Consider the following 18,366-nt stretch of genomic DNA (forward strand, 5'->3'; position numbering starts at 1 on the left):
TGGAATTTATTGTCATTTATGCTGACCGCATTGATTGTTTTAAGGGCATCACATCTGTGGAAGTAGAGTTGCACATGTAAACTTCACACCTATTCCCAAAATAAATTTCAGGCGTTAGTTACAGCTAAAGAGGTCAGAAGTCACATTGGTTTATCTCCATTTAAAATCTACAGTATTTCTATTCTTTATTAGGAAATACGTTGCAGAGAGGGGATGATAGGGGTTTGATCATTTGGAGGCCAGTTTTACGAGATAATCATTTTAAGTAGTCATTCTTAAAATTACTTTTTTGGGTGATCTCCCCCCCTCCCCCATTTGGACTTCTGGTCTCCCTTTCCCATTTGTTTTGAATAATAAAGCCTAACATTTTAATAGAGTTACGTATGTATATATAAGCTGAAAGCATCTGGAACAGTAATTCGCACAGTGCTTCCTTGAGCTCTTCTGTAGTAAGAGTTGAGAAAATCTGTTAAGTGACGATAAATGGATCTTCATAACAATTCCTGTTCAATAGATAGTTCACTTATTTCCCTCCCGATCCATTAGGCCTAAGAATGTTTGAAAGAGTCTTAATGGTTATTAAGTTGCTGGCTGAGTCTTGAAACTTCTTATCCAAAGCCACTATCTTCACTTTTAAGGGATCTCAGAAGTCAACTACATGTTCCCAGACTTTTCTTGTTCTTGTTGCCCTCAGTGTCTCTGATATGTGTTTTGTGTGTGTATTTTTTTTCAGCGTCTCCAGGCCAAAAGAAATACCTAACAGTACCACTCATTAGTAGTTTAGTCCAAAGAATTTAAGTATACCCTGGCTGGTTTGGCTCAGTGCATAAAGCATCGGCCTGTGGACTGAAAGGGTCTCAGGTTCAATTCCGACAAGGGCACATGCCGGGTTTGTGGACTTGATCCCCAGTGGGGGACATGCAGGAGGCAGCTGATCAGTGATTCTCTCTCATCATTCATGTTTCTATCTCTCCCTCTCCCTTCCTCTCTAAAATCAATAAAAAGATACACATTAAAAATAATTTAAATATTTATGTCCCAGCAACTTTATTTAAAAAAACATTTGTGTTTAATATTTAGTTAACCACGAGCCCTTTCTAATAGAATCTATGCACCTGTTGGATTCTGTAAAACTTCTCAAGCCTTGAAATAAGATTTGACATCACCAACTCCATTTCCTGTTTAATTGATTTTCTTCAGTGCCACAAAAATATCTGCTTCACAAAGTTATCGTGTCATTGAAAGGGATATAGAGCAATCTGCTCAGCTGAAATTGGGCTCTACTTGAATCTGTATCTGTAATATCTTCCAGATACCAGATATCACTACGCTTCCCTTAAAATTCTAAAATATCCTGCTGAGCCTGTATGAGTTTGTTATCGCGCCCAGCATACAATTTGGGAATCAAGGCGATAGAGTAAGGATCAGAATAGAAAAGGAACTTAGATGCCCCCACTTCATTTGTTAGTTTTAATGCCAATAGTGACTTTTATGGGTAAGATTGCTAAAAGGGTTTAGGGATTGTAATTAGTACTCCCACATTAGTATATTCATAAATTGACATTAATACATATTAATTAACATTGTTTTCATGAGATTTAGGAAACTCCTAGTTGACCACTGAAATTAAATGAATGGTTAGCTTCTGGTTAAAATTATTTTAAAGTGATTGTAAGTAATATCAAATTTTTGCCATTTCAGTGTTCATGAAGTTTTATCATCTATTTAAGTAATCAAAAATGGAAAATTCTGCAAAAGCAGAGGAATGTGAAAAGATCTCTCTTGAAGAAGAGAAAGCATCAATCAATTCGGTAACAGAGTCTTCATTCAGCACTAATGAAAGCACAACTGCTCCTGGGACTCGGCTTTTTGAAAAGGCTCCTACGCAAGTAGATACTCCCCAAAAAAGAAAAATGGAGTTTGCAGATGATCTTGTAAAAGAGAGTGACAGCTGTGGAGAAGACACTCCATCTAAGAAAAAAAAACTTGATGCTGAAGTTGTACCAGAGGAAAAAGGTTCTGGTGATGATGAAGGCATTTCAAAGAAAAGAATACTGGAAACTGATGATTTCCCCAAAGATGAACCTTCTCCTGTAGATGGCACTCCAAAAAAGAGAAAAAGAGAACTTGAGGATGAAAAGCAGAAAGTATGTTGAATGTATTTTATTTTATTTTATTCATAATGGAATATGTCAAATTGAAATGTGGAACAGCTGTGAAATACTGGTTTTTACATAGTAACTTCAGAATGTCCTTTTTTATTGTATTAAGATAGCGTAAGCTTTTAATTCTTGTATTTTAATTATTTTTATTTAGGTGAAACTTCTGCTAATGAGATATGCTAATATCATCTGCTAATTTTTATGATACCAGAACTCTTATTTGACTAGAAACTTGAAAGCTAATTTTACGGTTTGCTTTTTCTTAGCATTTAAAAAAGACAAGAGTATGAGGCCCAGGTGATTTACCTTGTTTCATTTTTTATTAGGTATTCATCTCTTTTTGTATCTGAAATAGTAACACTTGAAATGATACATTTCAAAATTATACCCAGTTTTACATTTCTTCCTTACTGCAACTCCTTTAACTATATTGTTTCAACTTCTTGTTTGGGTAGTTGCATACAATTTTAGCTAAGTGGACACAAGAGCCTGATGTTTAGCAGGGTTACTATAGAGCAAGGAATATCAAGTCATTTTCATCTGGGAATACCATATTGTGAAGGAATCAGAGACAAAATCTGGATCTGGAGGGAAAGAGAGCTTCAATGAATGAGTAAATTCTGCCATCAGCCATGAGGAGGAGTGTGCTTAGATAGGCTGAGCATTTGTCATTAGTGGACTGTGAATACTTGTAACAGAGAGGAGCTTGTATTATAAACTTAGTTTTCAAACTTTTACTAGCAGTGGAACCCTTTCTCAAGTAAAAATCTTTGGTTGAACAGGAAGTATGGGGATCTGAAGCTCTGTACCTGCCATGGGAATTTTGCTGAATGCTCAGGGCCTTAAGTAGGGAGCATAAATTGAAAATGTTGAAATAGATTAATAACAAATAATAGTAAGAATCACTGGCACTGAACATAACTTAATGAGTTCTAATCCCTTTCTGTGTATGACCTCATGTAATGGTCACAGCTATTTTATAATTATACTAGAAGCCCAGTGCACAAAAATCTGTGCACTTGGTGGGGGTGGGGTCCCTCAGCCCAGCCTGCACCCTCTTGCAGTCTGGAACCCCTCGGGGGATGTCCACCTGCTGGCTTAAGCCCACTTCCCGGGGGATGGGGCCTAAGCTGGCAGTCAGACATCCTTCTGGAAGCCCAGGACCCCTTAGGGGAGCAGGCCTAAGCCATTAGTCGGACATCCTTAGTGCCGCCATGGAGGCAAGAGAGGCTCCCACCACCGCCGCTGCACTGGCCAGCCATGAGCCGGCTTCTGGCTGAGCAGTACTCCCCCTGTGAAAGTGACCGGTCGTGTGTCCCCCGCCCCAGGGTCAATTTGCATTTACCCTTTTACTATATGGGATAATACATATTACTCATTCCTATTTTGTTTTCTTAGAGGAATCCCATCCACTGACTGGAATTTATTGAATTGAATAAATTAGAACATTGGAAGAGTATTTGTTTTATTAAAACATTCATAGTAAAATTATATAGACAAAAGATCAAGGTGAAAATTTTAAACCTAGAGATTTTTTTAAAAGTAGGGAATGGGAAAACAAGCTTACATCTGATTATAATTAGTGGGATTTCTGTGGCTAATGCCGTTGTTTAATGAAATTTACCAATTTCATTAGTATTTTATCCTTATATAGGTCAGATGCTCTTTTAGGTTTATTTTTTCCATGTTCTAATCCTTAATGTTGTTCCATTCTCTTATTTTCAGAACTTAGAAGAAGGACACAGCTCAACAGTGGCTGCCCACTACAATGAACTTCAGGAAGTTGGTTTGGAGAAGCGTAGCCAAAGTCGAATTTTTTACCTAAGGAACTTTAATAATTGGATGAAAAGCATCCTCATTGGTATGATTGGTTTTTTTTTATTTATCCTTTAGAATGTTTTATTTCAGCTTATGTCTCATTTTCCCCCCTAAATGGTTAATCATATATCAAGTTGCTAGATCTTTAATTTCTGTTCATTTAATTATCAAACCTGGACTTTATAAAACTGGAGCCAAAACTAAAAATAGGCCTTTGAGATAAAAAGATTATTTACTTTTTGTTGACTACATAAAGATATTAGTAAGTGTTTAATGGATATTAAATTGAAAAGTTAACCAGGTTTTCAAAAGGTAATATGCCCCTTTTATTATTAGAGTTAATGTTATGAAGTAATTGTTCTATTTTACTGTAATAATAGTTTTGGAGCAATGACATGTTGTTGGATTAAACATTCATATTCCGTTAAATCAAGGAAATTGGCAGTGTCATGATTTTTTATTTTGAGGTCTTTAATGAGTCGGTGAAGATCCTGTTTGTTGATTGTCCGTTGAACTTACATTTCTTGTATGGTGTTTGAGGAGAAAATAAAGTTTATATTGAGGATTATAAAGACATTCAACTTTTCGGATCCAGTATTTTATCTGTGGAAACGCACCTTTGAAATTAAAATGGAAGTCCGTTGAGGAAGTATGATTCAGGATATATTTATTGCTTTGTATATCTAGTACATCAACTAGACTATTACATGAGGTTAGGTTTTTAAAAAGCCAGTGTATTTTGAAGTTTTTCACAATAAGGTTTTTCTTTGTTTTTTTAAAGCCAGTCTTAGAAAAAGTGAAAATACTTTCTTGTTTACACTGGGAAAAAGTGCTAATTATGGATACTTTCTACTAGGTTTGATGATAATTTACTTTGATGATTAATTAAAGATAAATTAGACATTCTGAGAAATGTTAAGAGTGGAAACGAGGCTCATTTTTTCACATATTTTGATATTTTTATTTAATTTTTAATCATGTTTTATTATAAAAATATTATTTATTTGACTCTGCCAGTTGTCAATGAGGGTAATTGAGTGAGTGTCAGTTTTCTTTTCTCTTTATTTTTAAGGTTAATATTATGTCATTTGTAGCTTATACTTTTAGGATAATCTTTGGACCTTAGTCCTGATTTATTCTCTCTTGCTTTCCTTCTGCAGATCCAATGATGCAGATAACTTATCATTGAATAGTTTTTAGTGATGCATAATTTATTTGTGTACTTATTCATTAAAAGACTTAGGTCAGACTTAGCAAAAATTTATCTCGGCATATTCATGGTATTTTCCTTCTTCAGCTGTTCCAGCAACTCTCTCAGTGGATGCTTTGCCATCTGCACCTGCCTTTCTGGTCCTAATGCAATCTTGTGGTCTATGTCTGCAAAGCTCCCTCTGGCTTTTTCCTTTCTCTTCACAACATCCATTCTTTGTCATTCACTTTCTTTCTTGTTGGTGTTTATAGCTTAGTAAATAGGTGAGTACTATTCATGAATGTGATGAAGATGTCTTTGAAATGTTTCTTGATGATTTCTCTCATTAGTCTTTCTGTATGGAAATAGATTTTATAATTGTTGTTTTTCATTCTTTCAATATTATTTTTATGCTGTTTCTTAAGATTCACAGCAGTAAGTTAAATATGGAACACTTGTACTTCTATTGAAATTACTTTAAGATCCTGTGGACAGTGAAAGGCAGAAGCATTTATACAGAATATGCTAGCAATCAAAATGATACACCTTAAATAGAAAGTGTTAAACTCAGAGTGATAAAGACAGAAAAAGGAGATTTGGGATGCAGTAGTGTATCAAGTTTTAGAATTGTTGAATACTTCAATCGGGTATTAAGATGTCTGTATTAAGATATTTGAAGCATTTGGCTATTAATATATAGGGAACTATTGATACTGTTTGTTGGCTTTTAATGTGATTTGGTAGATTGGTATGAAAGATTCCATTTTTTTACTTCAGTGTTTAAGAATTCTGATGATAGTAAAATTAAGAGGTATGTATACTTTTTTGACTAGTTCTTATATTTTTGGGGTGGTAAGCCGACAATTTATGCTTTAGTAAAATGGAGATCATCTATTATGACTTATTTCTCTGTTTTAGGGGAATTTTTAGAAAAGTTGCGACAGAAAAAAACACGTGACATTACTGTTTTGGACCTGGGATGTGGTAAAGGTGGAGATTTGCTCAAATGGAAAAAGGGAAGAATTAACAAGCTAGTTTGTACCGGTAAGATAATAATGGTGTGGAAAAAATAATTTGTGTTCAGTCAGGAAAATGGAAAATAAGATGGATCTCATTATCAAAATGACACTAAAATATTTTATTTCAGGATATATGGGGGTTATGTATGAGATGGGTGTTTTTAAAATGACATAATGTTCACCCTTAGAGGTTACTACAAAACTTACTCATTCTGAAATTTGTAAATTAAGAATGAGTATTTATCTTCCTTACCCTATATGAACCGTATTTCAAGGTAATCAAATGGTCAGAAAGGAAAATGTCAATTTATTGAAAAATCAGGAGGAATGATGAAAGTCACAATCCTTGATGAAATAATAGATCTAAGCTACAATCATAAACAGATGATAAAGCTATTGGGTAAAGTTCAAAGAAACTTAACTGAATGAATCAAGTACCTGGACCCACTGGTCAGTCTGAACACTAAAGTAGAACAAGCAGGCATCATGTTCTTCCCAATGTCATGAGGAATAGGAAGTGCACAGCACTACCTATGAAGTATTGCCTAAATTAGCACTTCTCGGATTTTTTGCTTTTAAGACCACTGTACACTTAAAAATGCTTGCGGGCCCCAGAAAGCTTTTGTGTGTGTGGCTATATCAATTGATTATAGTAATTAAAACAGAATTTTAAAAATCTTTTTAAACCATTAAAAAATAAAGTTTAGTAAGAAGACTGGCTTTTATTTTTATTTTTATTTTTAAATATATTTTATTGATTTTTTACAGAGAGGAAGGGAGAGGGATAGACAGAAACATCAATGAGTGAGAAACACCGATCAGCTGCCTCCTGCACACTCCCCACTGGGGATCGAGCCCGCAACCCAGGCATGTGCCCTTGACCGGAATCGAACCTGGGACCATTGAGTCCGCAGGCTGACGCTCTATCCACAGAGCCAAATAGGTTAGGGCAAGAAGACTGGCGTTTTAAAAATATTTTTACAAATTCCTTTAGAGTCTGGAATAATAGACAACTGGATTCTCACACCTGTTTCTGCATTCAGTATGTTGTGATTTGTTATTTTATTTGATAAGTAGTTGAAAAATGCAGGAGTATTTTAATCACCTTTTCAGATAGGATATTCATCTTTGATATTATATCAAAACCTGACAAGTTCCTTAAAGATCCACAGTGTGGAATCTGAAACCATAATAATGAACTTTTCATAGTCTGTTACATTTAATTACAGTGATTTATCTTGCACTTTGAATGATTTTGCCCCATGAGATTTTGTAATATTTAGAAAATAATGTTCACTAAAGTTATGCAGATCTCTATGTTGACATCAAGAAATCGCATTTGTTTAGTATCACCACCAATCAGAGAAGTAATGGCAAGATGCTCAGCTCATGGTGGTAGATGTCAGTTTTTCTGAATTGTAATTTTCACTTAAAAGCTCAAATTTTATCATTGGTAAAACATATGCCCATTGTTTTTCTTGAAGTGATAGGCTCACTTTGTTTATTTTCAAGATAATGACTGATATATTACCAAGTCTGAAAAACTGCTTTGTCAGCAGTTCTTTCAAGTGAAAATACTTTTCTATGAAAAAATTGGCCAATCAGCTCACAACACAGTCACATCAGTCCTGTTTAAACTTTTGTTATATAGTAGAAATTTTTTTTTACTTTCCATTTCATTACATAGAATATTAAAAAGATGTATTCAAGAGCCAAGATTTAATAAAATTTATTTTTGCTGCTTTATCAAGGATATTCTTAAATGAAACTGGCTTTCCCCCTCATGCTAGTTTTATAGTGCTGAAGAATATAAGTATTAGCAATACCATTTAGTGCCACTACCTTGTATTCATGATAAGGTGCCCCCATTTTATCCACTATTGCTTTTGCTCCAAGTTTCTGCTTTTAACTTTGAATAAACATTTAAAAATGATTATAGAATTTTTTTAAATGTCTTTTGAAAATAATAGGAACAAAGACTTCTCTTTTGTTTTGAAGGAAATAGAAACTTTTTGCTTGTACTATGGCTAGATTTCATGCGGAAGTTTATCCGTTGGGGTTAATGTATGGATTTGTGCTATCTTTACTTTGTAGTTTATCTCTGTGCGTCTTCATTGACAGTTACTAACACTCCTTCCCTTTCCAGATATTGCTGATGTTTCTGTCAAACAGTGTCAGCAGCGGTATGAGGACATGAAAAATCGTCGGGATAATGAATATATTTTCAATGCAGAATTTATAACTGCTGATTGTTCAAAGGTACAAGGTTTTTTAAATTTTGTCAATAATTTTTTATATATTTAATTTGGGTAAATGATTTGTTTTAAAAGTTAGCTTTTTTAAAAAGTGTATTTTGCAACATTAAAAAACCTTACTACACATTTTCCATTTCAACTAGAAATTCTGTCATGATCAATTTGTTTAATGATCCACTGAGAATTTTTTGGTTTTAATAATTTGAACTTTTGAAATCACTTGTTGCTTTCTCATTTGGGCAAGATTTATTTTCCAGTGTTTTGAAATACAACTGAATTGCTTTGTTCACTTTGTAATTTATGAGGGTAGTTTCCCAATATATTATAGTCTGTTGTGGTTTTTTTTCACCTTCTATCTGTTTCTGAATTGGTTAACAGCTATGAAATTTAACAACTACAAAGACACTTGAATGGTGAAAGTCTCATCTTGAACTTTGTTCTTTGTCTTGTTAGCTCATTAAACTGTTAGAGATATCTTTAATCATCCTACATGTGTTGTTAGCAGTTTTGAAAGTGAGAGGAAAAGTGGTAGTATACTGCTAGAATGTTGGAAACCTTTAAAAACATCAGTGTATTTTTTTTTAAATGTCTGTAAGGCCAGCTTCGGGGAAATTTTTTTTTTCGGGGAATTTTTTAATCCAAGTTATTGTTCAGTGTTATTTTCAATAAAGCCAAATAAAAGGATCAGCTCCTTTACATGTCATATTTGATTGATACATTTTAATATGATTTCAGAATCCCTACTTTTTAAAAATTGCTATGAAAATGGGAATCAAATTTCTACTGAACAAGAATGAAAATATGATTTCATTATGATCCTCATTATACATGAAAGAAAGGATAGCTCAGTTGGAGGGCATGTCTACTTTTAAGGACCCTGATTATAGAAATTATTTTGGTAAAAAAAATTTTATGTTGGACTTTAACATATTTACCCATTTTTATTTGCTTTAGGAACTTTTGATTGACAAATTTCGTGACCCAGAAATGCGTTTTGACATCTGCAGTTGTCAGTTTGTCTGTCATTACTCATTTGAGTCTTATGATCAGGCTGACATGATGCTCAGAAATGCTTGTGAGAGACTTAGCCCTGGGGGCTATTTTATTGGTACCACTCCCAATAGCTTTGAACTGATGTAAGTACTTTCACATATATTGTGGTTTGCAGTAGACTCAGTATTAAACTTATTTTAAAGTAGCAATGTTTACCAGAGAGTTTTTATAAAACATGCCATGTTGATCTTAAAATTGATAAACATTTTGATAGTTTATTTGAGTAGATAACTCAAGATTTAAGTTCAAAAGACAGATTTACAGATGAACTTCTAAAGCATCTTAATGTGTAAGTTGGAGGTTGATCTTATATCGAGCCAAACAAAGGTTATAGTGCTAGACAAGCTGCACATCAGATTCCAAGGCACAGAGAATTAACCTTCATGGTAATGAACGTTACCCTCTACCCTAATTTTATTATGAGTGTGATTGTTAGTGAACTTCTAGTACATTACTTCTTTGAAGTAGCTGAAATTGGGTTAAAAAGCTAATCAGCCCTGGCTGGTGTGGTTCAGTGTTGTCCCGTAGGTGGAACGGTCAAGGGTGCGTACTGGGTTCCCTGGCCATGGTCAAGTGCGTGCAGGAGGCAACCAATCAGTGTGTCTCTCTTATATCAATGTTTCTCTCTCTCCCTCCTTCCCATTCTCTGTAATAAATTAATAGAAAAAAAATATCCCCAGGTGAGGATTAACCAAAAAAAGCTAATCGATTGTCTTTTTAAAATTGCATCGTGGTGCTTTTTTTTCATGTGTATAATCTGATCAGGATAAATCTGAACTGATAACAATTTTAATCTTTTTTATTTTTGTTTGGGGAAAATATAGAAGACGCCTTGAAGCTTCAGAAACAGAATCATTTGGAAATGAAATATATACTGTGAAATTTCAGAAGAAAGGAGATTATCCTTTATTTGGCTGCAAGTATGACTTCAGCTTGGAAGGTGTTGTGGATGTCCCTGAATTCTTGGTCTATTTTCCATTACTAAATGAGTAAGAATGTCTTTTATCTGTTGCTATTCTCTTTTTGCCTTCAGGGAGGAAAAAGGGCGAAGGGGAAATCTGTATTTCTAGACATTCCTCTGGTTCCCAAAGAAAAAAATACAGCCTGGCTTAAAAAAAACCACAAAAAACCCTCAAATCCAGGGTTGATGCCATAGGTCTCTTACAGCCTTACTTAGCTTTCTTTTATTCCTATAATTATTTTATCTTGTAGGTAAGAAAGGGAGCCTGTTACCTTCAACTTATGGCAAAAATACTTGACATTACAAATAGCAAAAGATTTTTTTAAAAATAACTACTAGTAACTTGGCAGTATCAAATGGATCCTTTTTACAGGGATGGGTATTAAACATTTTATATTTCACTGTAGCTCTGAAATCTCCTATGTCTCATAGGCAATCTACACTAATAAAAGAGAAACATGGTAATTGGCGTACGACCGCTACCCTTCCCATTGGCTAATCCCCCTGTCAGTCACAGAGTAGGGCCGAGATATGCAAATTAACTGGCAGCCAAGATGGCGGCCGGCAGCCAGGCAGCTGATGCTTGCTTCAGTGACGGAGGACTCCAATGTTCCCCGCACTTGCTGGCCTCTCAGCTGCAACTCTAAGCAACTATGTTGCGAATATAGAAGCTAAACAAAACCCCAGAAATCTGCTTTACTCAGCCGGGCTTCAGCCAGCCGGACCGCAACATTGTATCAAATACAGACGGTAAACAAAGGCCAGAAACCTGTTTTCAGCAGCTGAGGCCTCAGAGCTAAAGCTGGCCCAGAATAAAAAAGAAAAAAAGGAGCGGTTGGGAGCTTCAGTCCCAGCCTGAAAACAGCCCTCAGCCCCTCAGCCAGACTGGCCAGGCACCCCAGTGGGGACCCCCACCCTGAAGGGTGTGTGACCAGCTGCAAACAGCCATCATCCTCTCACCCAGACTGGCCAGGCACCCCAGTGGGGACCCCCACCCTAAAGGGTGTGTGACCAGCTGCAAACAGCCATCATCCCCTCATCCAGGCTGGCCAGGCACCCCAGTGGGGACCCCCACCTGATCCAGGACACACTTCAGGGCAAACCAGCCAGCCCCACCCATGCACCAAGCCTCTATTCTATATAGTAAAAGGGTAATATGCCTCCCAGCACTGGGATCAGCGGAGCCGCAAGGCCTCCCGGCACCGGGATCAGCGTGACAGGGGGCAGCGCCCAAACCCCCTGATTGCCCTGCAGCCCTGTGTGTGACAGGGAGTGGGACCCCAACCCCCCCGCCATGCTCTGTTCCTGACAGGGGAAGGCGCCCCAATCCCCTGATCAGCCCTGCTCTGTGCTTGACGGGGTAGAGCCATAACCTCCCCATTGGCCCTGCCCTGAGTATGAGAGTGGCGGCGCCCCAACCACCTGATCGGCCCTGCTCTGTGGGTGTTAGAGGGCGGCGCCCCAACCCACGGGCCCTGCTCTGTGTGTGATGGGGTAGAGCCATAACCTCCCCATTGGCCCTGCCCTGAGTGTGACAGTGGCAGTGCCCCAACCCCCTGATCCGCCCTGCCCTGAGTGTGACAGGGGGCGGTGCCCCAACTCCTCTATCGGCCCTACTCTGTGAGTGACAGGGGGGAGCTCCTCAACCCCCTGATCGGCCCTGCTCTGTGCATGACTGGGGGGAGCTCCCCAACCCCCTGATTGACCCTGCTCTGTGCATGACAGGGTATGGAGCCCCAACCCCCCTGATGGGCCCTGCTCTATGCGTGACAGGGGGTGGCGCCGCAACCTCCCCATCCACCCTGCCTTGAGTGTGACAGGGGGCGGTGCCCCAACTCCCCAATCGGCCTTACCCTGAGCGTGACTGAAGGTGGCATCGCAACCTCCCAATCTGCCCTGCTCTGTGCATGACAGGGGAAGGCGCCCCAACTCCCCAATCGGCCCTGCTCTGAGCCCGACCAGGGGCTGCATCTAGGGATTGGGCCTGTCCTCTGCCACCCGGGAGCAGGCCTAAGCCAGCAGGTCATTATCTCCCGAGGGGTCCCAGACTGCGAGAGGACACAGGCAGGTCTGAGGGACCCCCCTGTCCCCCGAGTGCACAAATTTTTGTGCACCAGGCCTCTAGTGTTGATAATAAAATCCTGATTCAGGAATGCATTCTCTCATGCACCTGAATTTCTAGGAGTCCTGGGGACCTATAGACACGGGGAAAGTTGGGGTACCAGACTTCATCAGGTAAGGCTTCAAGGCCTTATGCTATACCTTAGTCTTAGGCTTTTCCTTGATAGGGAGAGGGGAAGAGTCAACTTATTTGTAAGCCAGTTGACTGAATTTTATTTCCTACTTTTTAAAAACAAAAGTCTTTTTTTAACTGAGGGAACAAAAGAGCTTTATTATCTGCTTACTTTTAGTTGGAGACTATTTGAATTTTATCTCAGTCAGACAGTAAAATTATGGGTATAAGATTTTCAGGATTTCTACAATGTATGGAGGTGGACTGTGACAACATGAGAAAAATACTTTGCGCAACTTATAAATATAAACTGTAAAATTAAAAAACAAATCACATATTCTTAAAACTAGTTAACTTTTGGGAAATGGTACTGTTCAGCTTCATAATATAAGGAATTAAACACATTTTTAATGTGTTGTTTCATATGTTTAATATGTTAGCCTGATGTTTTAATTAACAAAGATGGTGATTTTAGTTAACTTTTTTTAGTGCTAAGCAAGCACTCGGAATCTTTTCTACTTAATTTGCCTGATGATAATAGATGTAAAAGTCACAAGTCATCACTTTAAAATCTAAATTTTTAAAAATTATTGAAATGGGTATTCATTTTGTGAGACAGATTTCCAACAATGTACAGGGATTTTTGAGATGCCCTTTTGCCATTTCATTAAGAAACTGAATAAAAAATATAATTAGCTTTCATATGGCAAACCTGTACAAATTGAGTTTCAGTTCATTGTAATTATGATATTTCTGAGGTATAAAGCTTGGGGGTTTTTTTTGTTTGTTTGAAATATGTTTTTATTGGTTTTAGAGGAGAAAGAGAGAGGGAGAGAGAGAAACACTGATGAGAGAGAAACATTGATCAGCCTCCTCTGGCACACCTCATACTAGGGAACGAGCCCTCAATCCAGGCATGTGCCGTGACCGAGAATTGAACTGGTGACCTTGAGGTGCATGGGTCGACAATCACCGAGCCACACTGGCTGGGCTTTGTATAAAGCTTGGTTTTATTTCTAAAAGCTTACTTGGGAGATTTGTAACAGAAAGGAACTGTCTGGAATATAAAAGATTTTTATCTTTACTCACGTTGTCTTTCCAAGAAGGGCTAATTTAATACAGGAAATCCTGCCTTACATATGCCTTTTACATATAAATCTCAGTGGCCTGCATATGTTTCCCTTCATCCTGTCCCCTCACCTCACAAGTCCTTAGGGTTTTTCCAGGTGTTTCTTCTGTTTTTTCCTTTTCTCCTTTACTTACTGCCTGGAATCATCCCTAGGCTTTCTCATGATGTCTACAGATACATAGTTATAAACATTGGCAAATGCAGCAAGGGGGGCTATAGGAATGCAAGGGTGGCACACAGACACACAGATATAACTGGGAGAACTAATGTAATTGAGGATTTAAGAAGCCATCTGTGAAGAAGTGATGTTTACGTCAAGATCTAAAGGATGAGTTGGCCAGTTAAAGACTGGAGCTAAGAATCTTCCAGGCACAAGGGACGATATGTATGAAAGACCTGAAGTGAAGAAGAGTTTGGCTAGTTCAAGAAGCTGAAGGAAAGCCACTGAAGTACATTTTATAGTTTAACTAGAGGCCCAGTGCACGAATTCGTGCACCAGTGGGGTCGCTCAACCTGCCCTGCGGGATCAGGCAGAAACCAGCTCTCTGACATCCCCTGAGGGGTCCCAGATTGCGAGAGGGCACAGGCCAGGCCGAGGAATCCCACCCGTGCACAGTCAGGGTTGGGGAGAGATTCGGGAGGTTGGCCAGCTAGGAGGGACCACAGGATGGCTCCAGGGCATGACCCACCCATCTCACTCCATCCGGATCTGCTGGACCCCAGCAGCAAGCTAACCTACCAGTCGGAGTGTCTGCTCCCTGGTGGTCAGTGCACGTCATAGTGAATGGTTGAGCGGCCTTAGCATATCATTAGCATGTTATGCTTTGATTGGTTGAATGGACATTTAGCATATTAGGCTTCTATTATATAGGATGAGAGGATGTAGTGGCATGTTGAATACAGTGGGCAGTGGAGAGAGTATGATGGTATGGAGAACTCCTAGAATTTCTGGCATGAATCATTAAATTTACTGAAATGGCAAAGGTTGGCAAAGAATCTAGTGGGAGTCAGCCTTGGACATGGGACGTTAGAGAATGCCTATGCCAGATCCTGGTGGAGGTTTCTAGTAAGCAGTAGAATAATTGCATGGGACAGAAGAGAGAGCTGAGCGCTGATAGCTGTTGGCATGCTGGGTAAAATCAGGGGAGTGAAAATGAGTAAAGGCTCTCGGCCAAACTCTTCAACAACTAAACTTGGGTAAAAGAAACCTGTGAAACAAACTAAAGAAGCAACCCAAGATGTGGGATAAAAATTAATAGTGTCAACAACTTGCCATAGAACCCAAGAGGAAGAATATTTTAAGAAGGAGGTTGGCAGCTATTTTCAATACTGTTGTGAGGATTCTATAGAAATGAAGGTAAATAAAATAGATTCTATAGAGAAGTGTTCCTTATAGCTCTTTATTCCCAGCTCACAGTCTTTCATTTTGGTTCTTGCCCATTTGTTGTTTTAATAGAGAGCTCCCTATGACCCATTGAGATTTGGAAGACATTTTTTTTCATAGACATGGTTAGTGGTATATTGTGCATCATTATTTTGCATCATTTTATTGTGAATATATGAAGGAGACATGGTAGTTTTTTTAGTTAAGTCCAGAAGATGTCACTATTGTGTGAAAGTAAGTTGTTGAGAAATTACAAATATTTTAGAAGCCTTTTCATTATGTAATATTTTTTTGGACAGAATGGTGAAGAAGTACAATATGAAACTCGTCTACAAAAAAACATTTCTGGAATTCTATGAAGAAAAGATTAAGAACAGTGAAAATAAAATGCTGTTAAAACGAATGCAGGCCCTGGAGGTAAGTATTTTGAAAACAATGGCTGCTTCTGAGATTCTTTCAAGGCCATGTAGACACTGAATATTGATATATTACAGAGATTATTTATACCAGTAACTACACCAGTGATGGCGAACCTATGACACCCGTGTCAGAGGTGACACGTGAACTCATTTTTTTGGTTGATTTTTCTTTGTTAAATGGCATTTAAATATATAAAACAAATATCAAAAATGTAAGTCTTTGTTTTACTATGGTTGCAAATATCAAAAAATGTCTATATGTGACACGGCACCAGAGTTAACTTAGGGTTTTTCAAAATGCTGACACGCCAAGCTCAAAAGGTTCGCCATCACTGCTCTAGACTCTTCAGCATCTAGGACAGAGCTTGGAACACAAACTTTCCAGGTTAGGTGCTCAGTAAATGAATGAATGAATGAGTGATGCTGTCATCAAAGTTTATTTTCTAGATAGTAATTCTTTAAAATAAGATTTTTCAATCTCAAGACTATTGGAATTTTGGCTGGATAATTGCTTGGTATAGGGGCTATTCTGTGCACTGTAGGGTGTTCAACAGTATCCCTAGATATCAGTAGCACCCCCGCCCAGTTGTGACAGCCAAAAATGTCTCCAGTCATTGCCTAATATCCTATGGGGTTCAAAATCATCCCCAGGTGAGAACCACTTCTTTACACTAATGCCCTTTTGTTAATCAGTAATTTAAAACCTTCCTGGCCAGGATCCAAGACAAGTTCATACCATGTATAATTTGTTCCTTGTGACTGTCTAGCAAGATTTCAATCTTTAGCCTATATTGGTCCTGAGACCTGCTTTAACCCCTGGATTCCTCTCTGCTCCCCCTAATGCAGTAGTGAAGGGAGTCTATATAAGCTTTAAACCCATTGTGCAGCCATTAATTAATTAGGTTTCCTTATGTGTTTTATCACTTTAATTGGATTGATCATAGTCGGGAGCATTTTTGTTATTGATCAGTGGTCATATTAATCAGTCATTAAACTTCTTTAGAGGGTTCATCCAATTTAGAATATTTTAAAAGTATTTTAAGTCTACTCTTACTTATCCTCAATTATCGCATGAAGTAGGCAAAGCAGCTGCTTTTTCTATTTTTAAATGGGCAGCCTGAGGCTCAGAGATGGTAAGTAGCTTGTTTGGGGTCACACGGCTATTAACATTCAGATTGTCTTCAGTTTTTATAGGTGTATTCCAAGAAAAGTCTCCTATTGTAGTTGCATTCCTTCCCCTCTCCCCATGATTTTGAGTGGGAGTGTCACTTTTAAATCCTAAATTGTCTTTTAAAACTATTAATCACTAAAATGTCATATTCTTTGTGGGTCATATTTCTTGTTTTGGAATTAGGCATGTTTGTATTTACTTTATATTAGAAGGAGAGGCTTATTTTTGTTAGTTTTGAGGAAAAGGAGAAAATTACAAAACATTATATGCATAAATCACTACACACATACATGCCTTTAGTACAGGGGCGGGGAATGCAGGCCATATAAGGCCCATGAAATAATTTGGGCTGGCCCTGCTAAGGCATTAGGGGTGAGTTAATTAAATGTTTGACCAAATATAGCAAGCTAATTTTTAAGTTGATAATTTTGTATGGCCCATGAATGATGAAATAAATATCTAAATGGCCCTTGGGAGAAAAAAGGTTCCCCACCCCTGCTATCATCCTTACTTGATGGTGCTTTGCATGTACAGTAATCAGTTATTTATACTTTCTTTTCCCGTGTGGATAATAAATTGATTTGTGTAATGGATTTTTTTCAAAAATACATCTGGACACTGAGGTATGGGATAATGGTCCCCTTTCTTTGAGGACCTTATGGTGTATTAAGGAGATAAACATACAAGCAAATAATTCAGTACAATGTGAGAATTGCAGTAATGAAGAAATAAAGTGTAGTGAGTATATAAGAGGGCCTTTTGGGAAGAAAAGTAGACTGTAAGAGTTACGGCAAAGAAGCATGAGAGAGCAGAAAATGTTTGAGGAAGTACTGGTAACTCAGTATTTCTTAGCACAGTAGGTCTCCAGTCTTCTTCCTTTGAGGATATGACCTAATACTGTGGCTATCTGGGGACATAAATGAGCAATAATAGTATGTAGTTTGAAAAAGTCCTTTGTTATTTTTCTACTTCTTCACCAAATCACTTTTGCAGGCCTATAAAGGACTGAGTGAGAGAGGACATGACCAAACAAGAATGAGAATATGACTGGGGTAGCATGGTTTGAGAAATATTAAAACCAGAGGCAGAAAGAGCAGTCAGGAAGCTATTGCTTTGTCCAGGTCAGATTTTAAATGGATCTGTTTTCTGATGTTTGCTATAAAAGGTCTTTTCCTAAAGGCATCAGCCTTCAGAGTTTCAGCAGTAGAACCAGTACAACTTTACTCTGCTCTCCTGGAGCAGTGTAGCAGATGGAAGGAAGAATGAAAAGACATAAGCCAAGGAACTATAGTTATAAAGTCCTGACACCTCTTTTCTTTTTTCTCACCTGGAAACAGTCCTGGAAAGGTAACTGCTTTGAGAGGAGATACTTCATAGGATATGTACATTTTAGCAAGTTTAGAAAAAAAAAAATCAGTTTTGGAACTTCATAGTCATATTATTTGGTCTTTGAAACTGATCCATAGGGGAGTGAAACTAGATCAGCCATGGGCAAACTACAGCCCGTGGGCCGGATCCCGCCTGTTTGAAATGAATAAAACTAAAAAAAAAAAAGACCGTACCCTTTTATGTA

General features: G+C 37.9%; 1 protein-coding gene across 3 annotated transcripts in view; it reads left to right on the plus strand.

The window, feature by feature from the left end:
- Positions 1-18,366, plus strand: part of RNMT (RNA guanine-7 methyltransferase) — a 219,620-nt gene that overhangs the window by 189,563 nt on the left and 11,691 nt on the right. For 2 of the 3 annotated variants that reach the window (XM_059706710.1, XM_059706711.1), the window contains 7 exons: positions 1,702-2,147; positions 3,888-4,023; positions 6,088-6,213; positions 8,335-8,447; positions 9,398-9,579; positions 10,321-10,485; positions 15,503-15,620. In XM_059706710.1, the coding sequence (XP_059562693.1) occupies positions 1,740-2,147; positions 3,888-4,023; positions 6,088-6,213; positions 8,335-8,447; positions 9,398-9,579; positions 10,321-10,485; positions 15,503-15,620 (1,248 nt within the window). In that variant the 5' untranslated portion in view covers positions 1,702-1,739. Of the gene's footprint in view, positions 1-1,701; positions 2,148-3,887; positions 4,024-6,087; positions 6,214-8,334; positions 8,448-9,397; positions 9,580-10,320; positions 10,486-15,502; positions 15,621-18,366 lie in introns of those variants that run through there. The other variant, XM_059706712.1, reaches the window with a different exon arrangement.

The sequence above is a fragment of the Myotis daubentonii genome, chromosome 8, assembly GCF_963259705.1.
Source record: "Myotis daubentonii chromosome 8, mMyoDau2.1, whole genome shotgun sequence".
Classification (NCBI taxonomy): Eukaryota; Metazoa; Chordata; class Mammalia; order Chiroptera; family Vespertilionidae; genus Myotis; species Myotis daubentonii.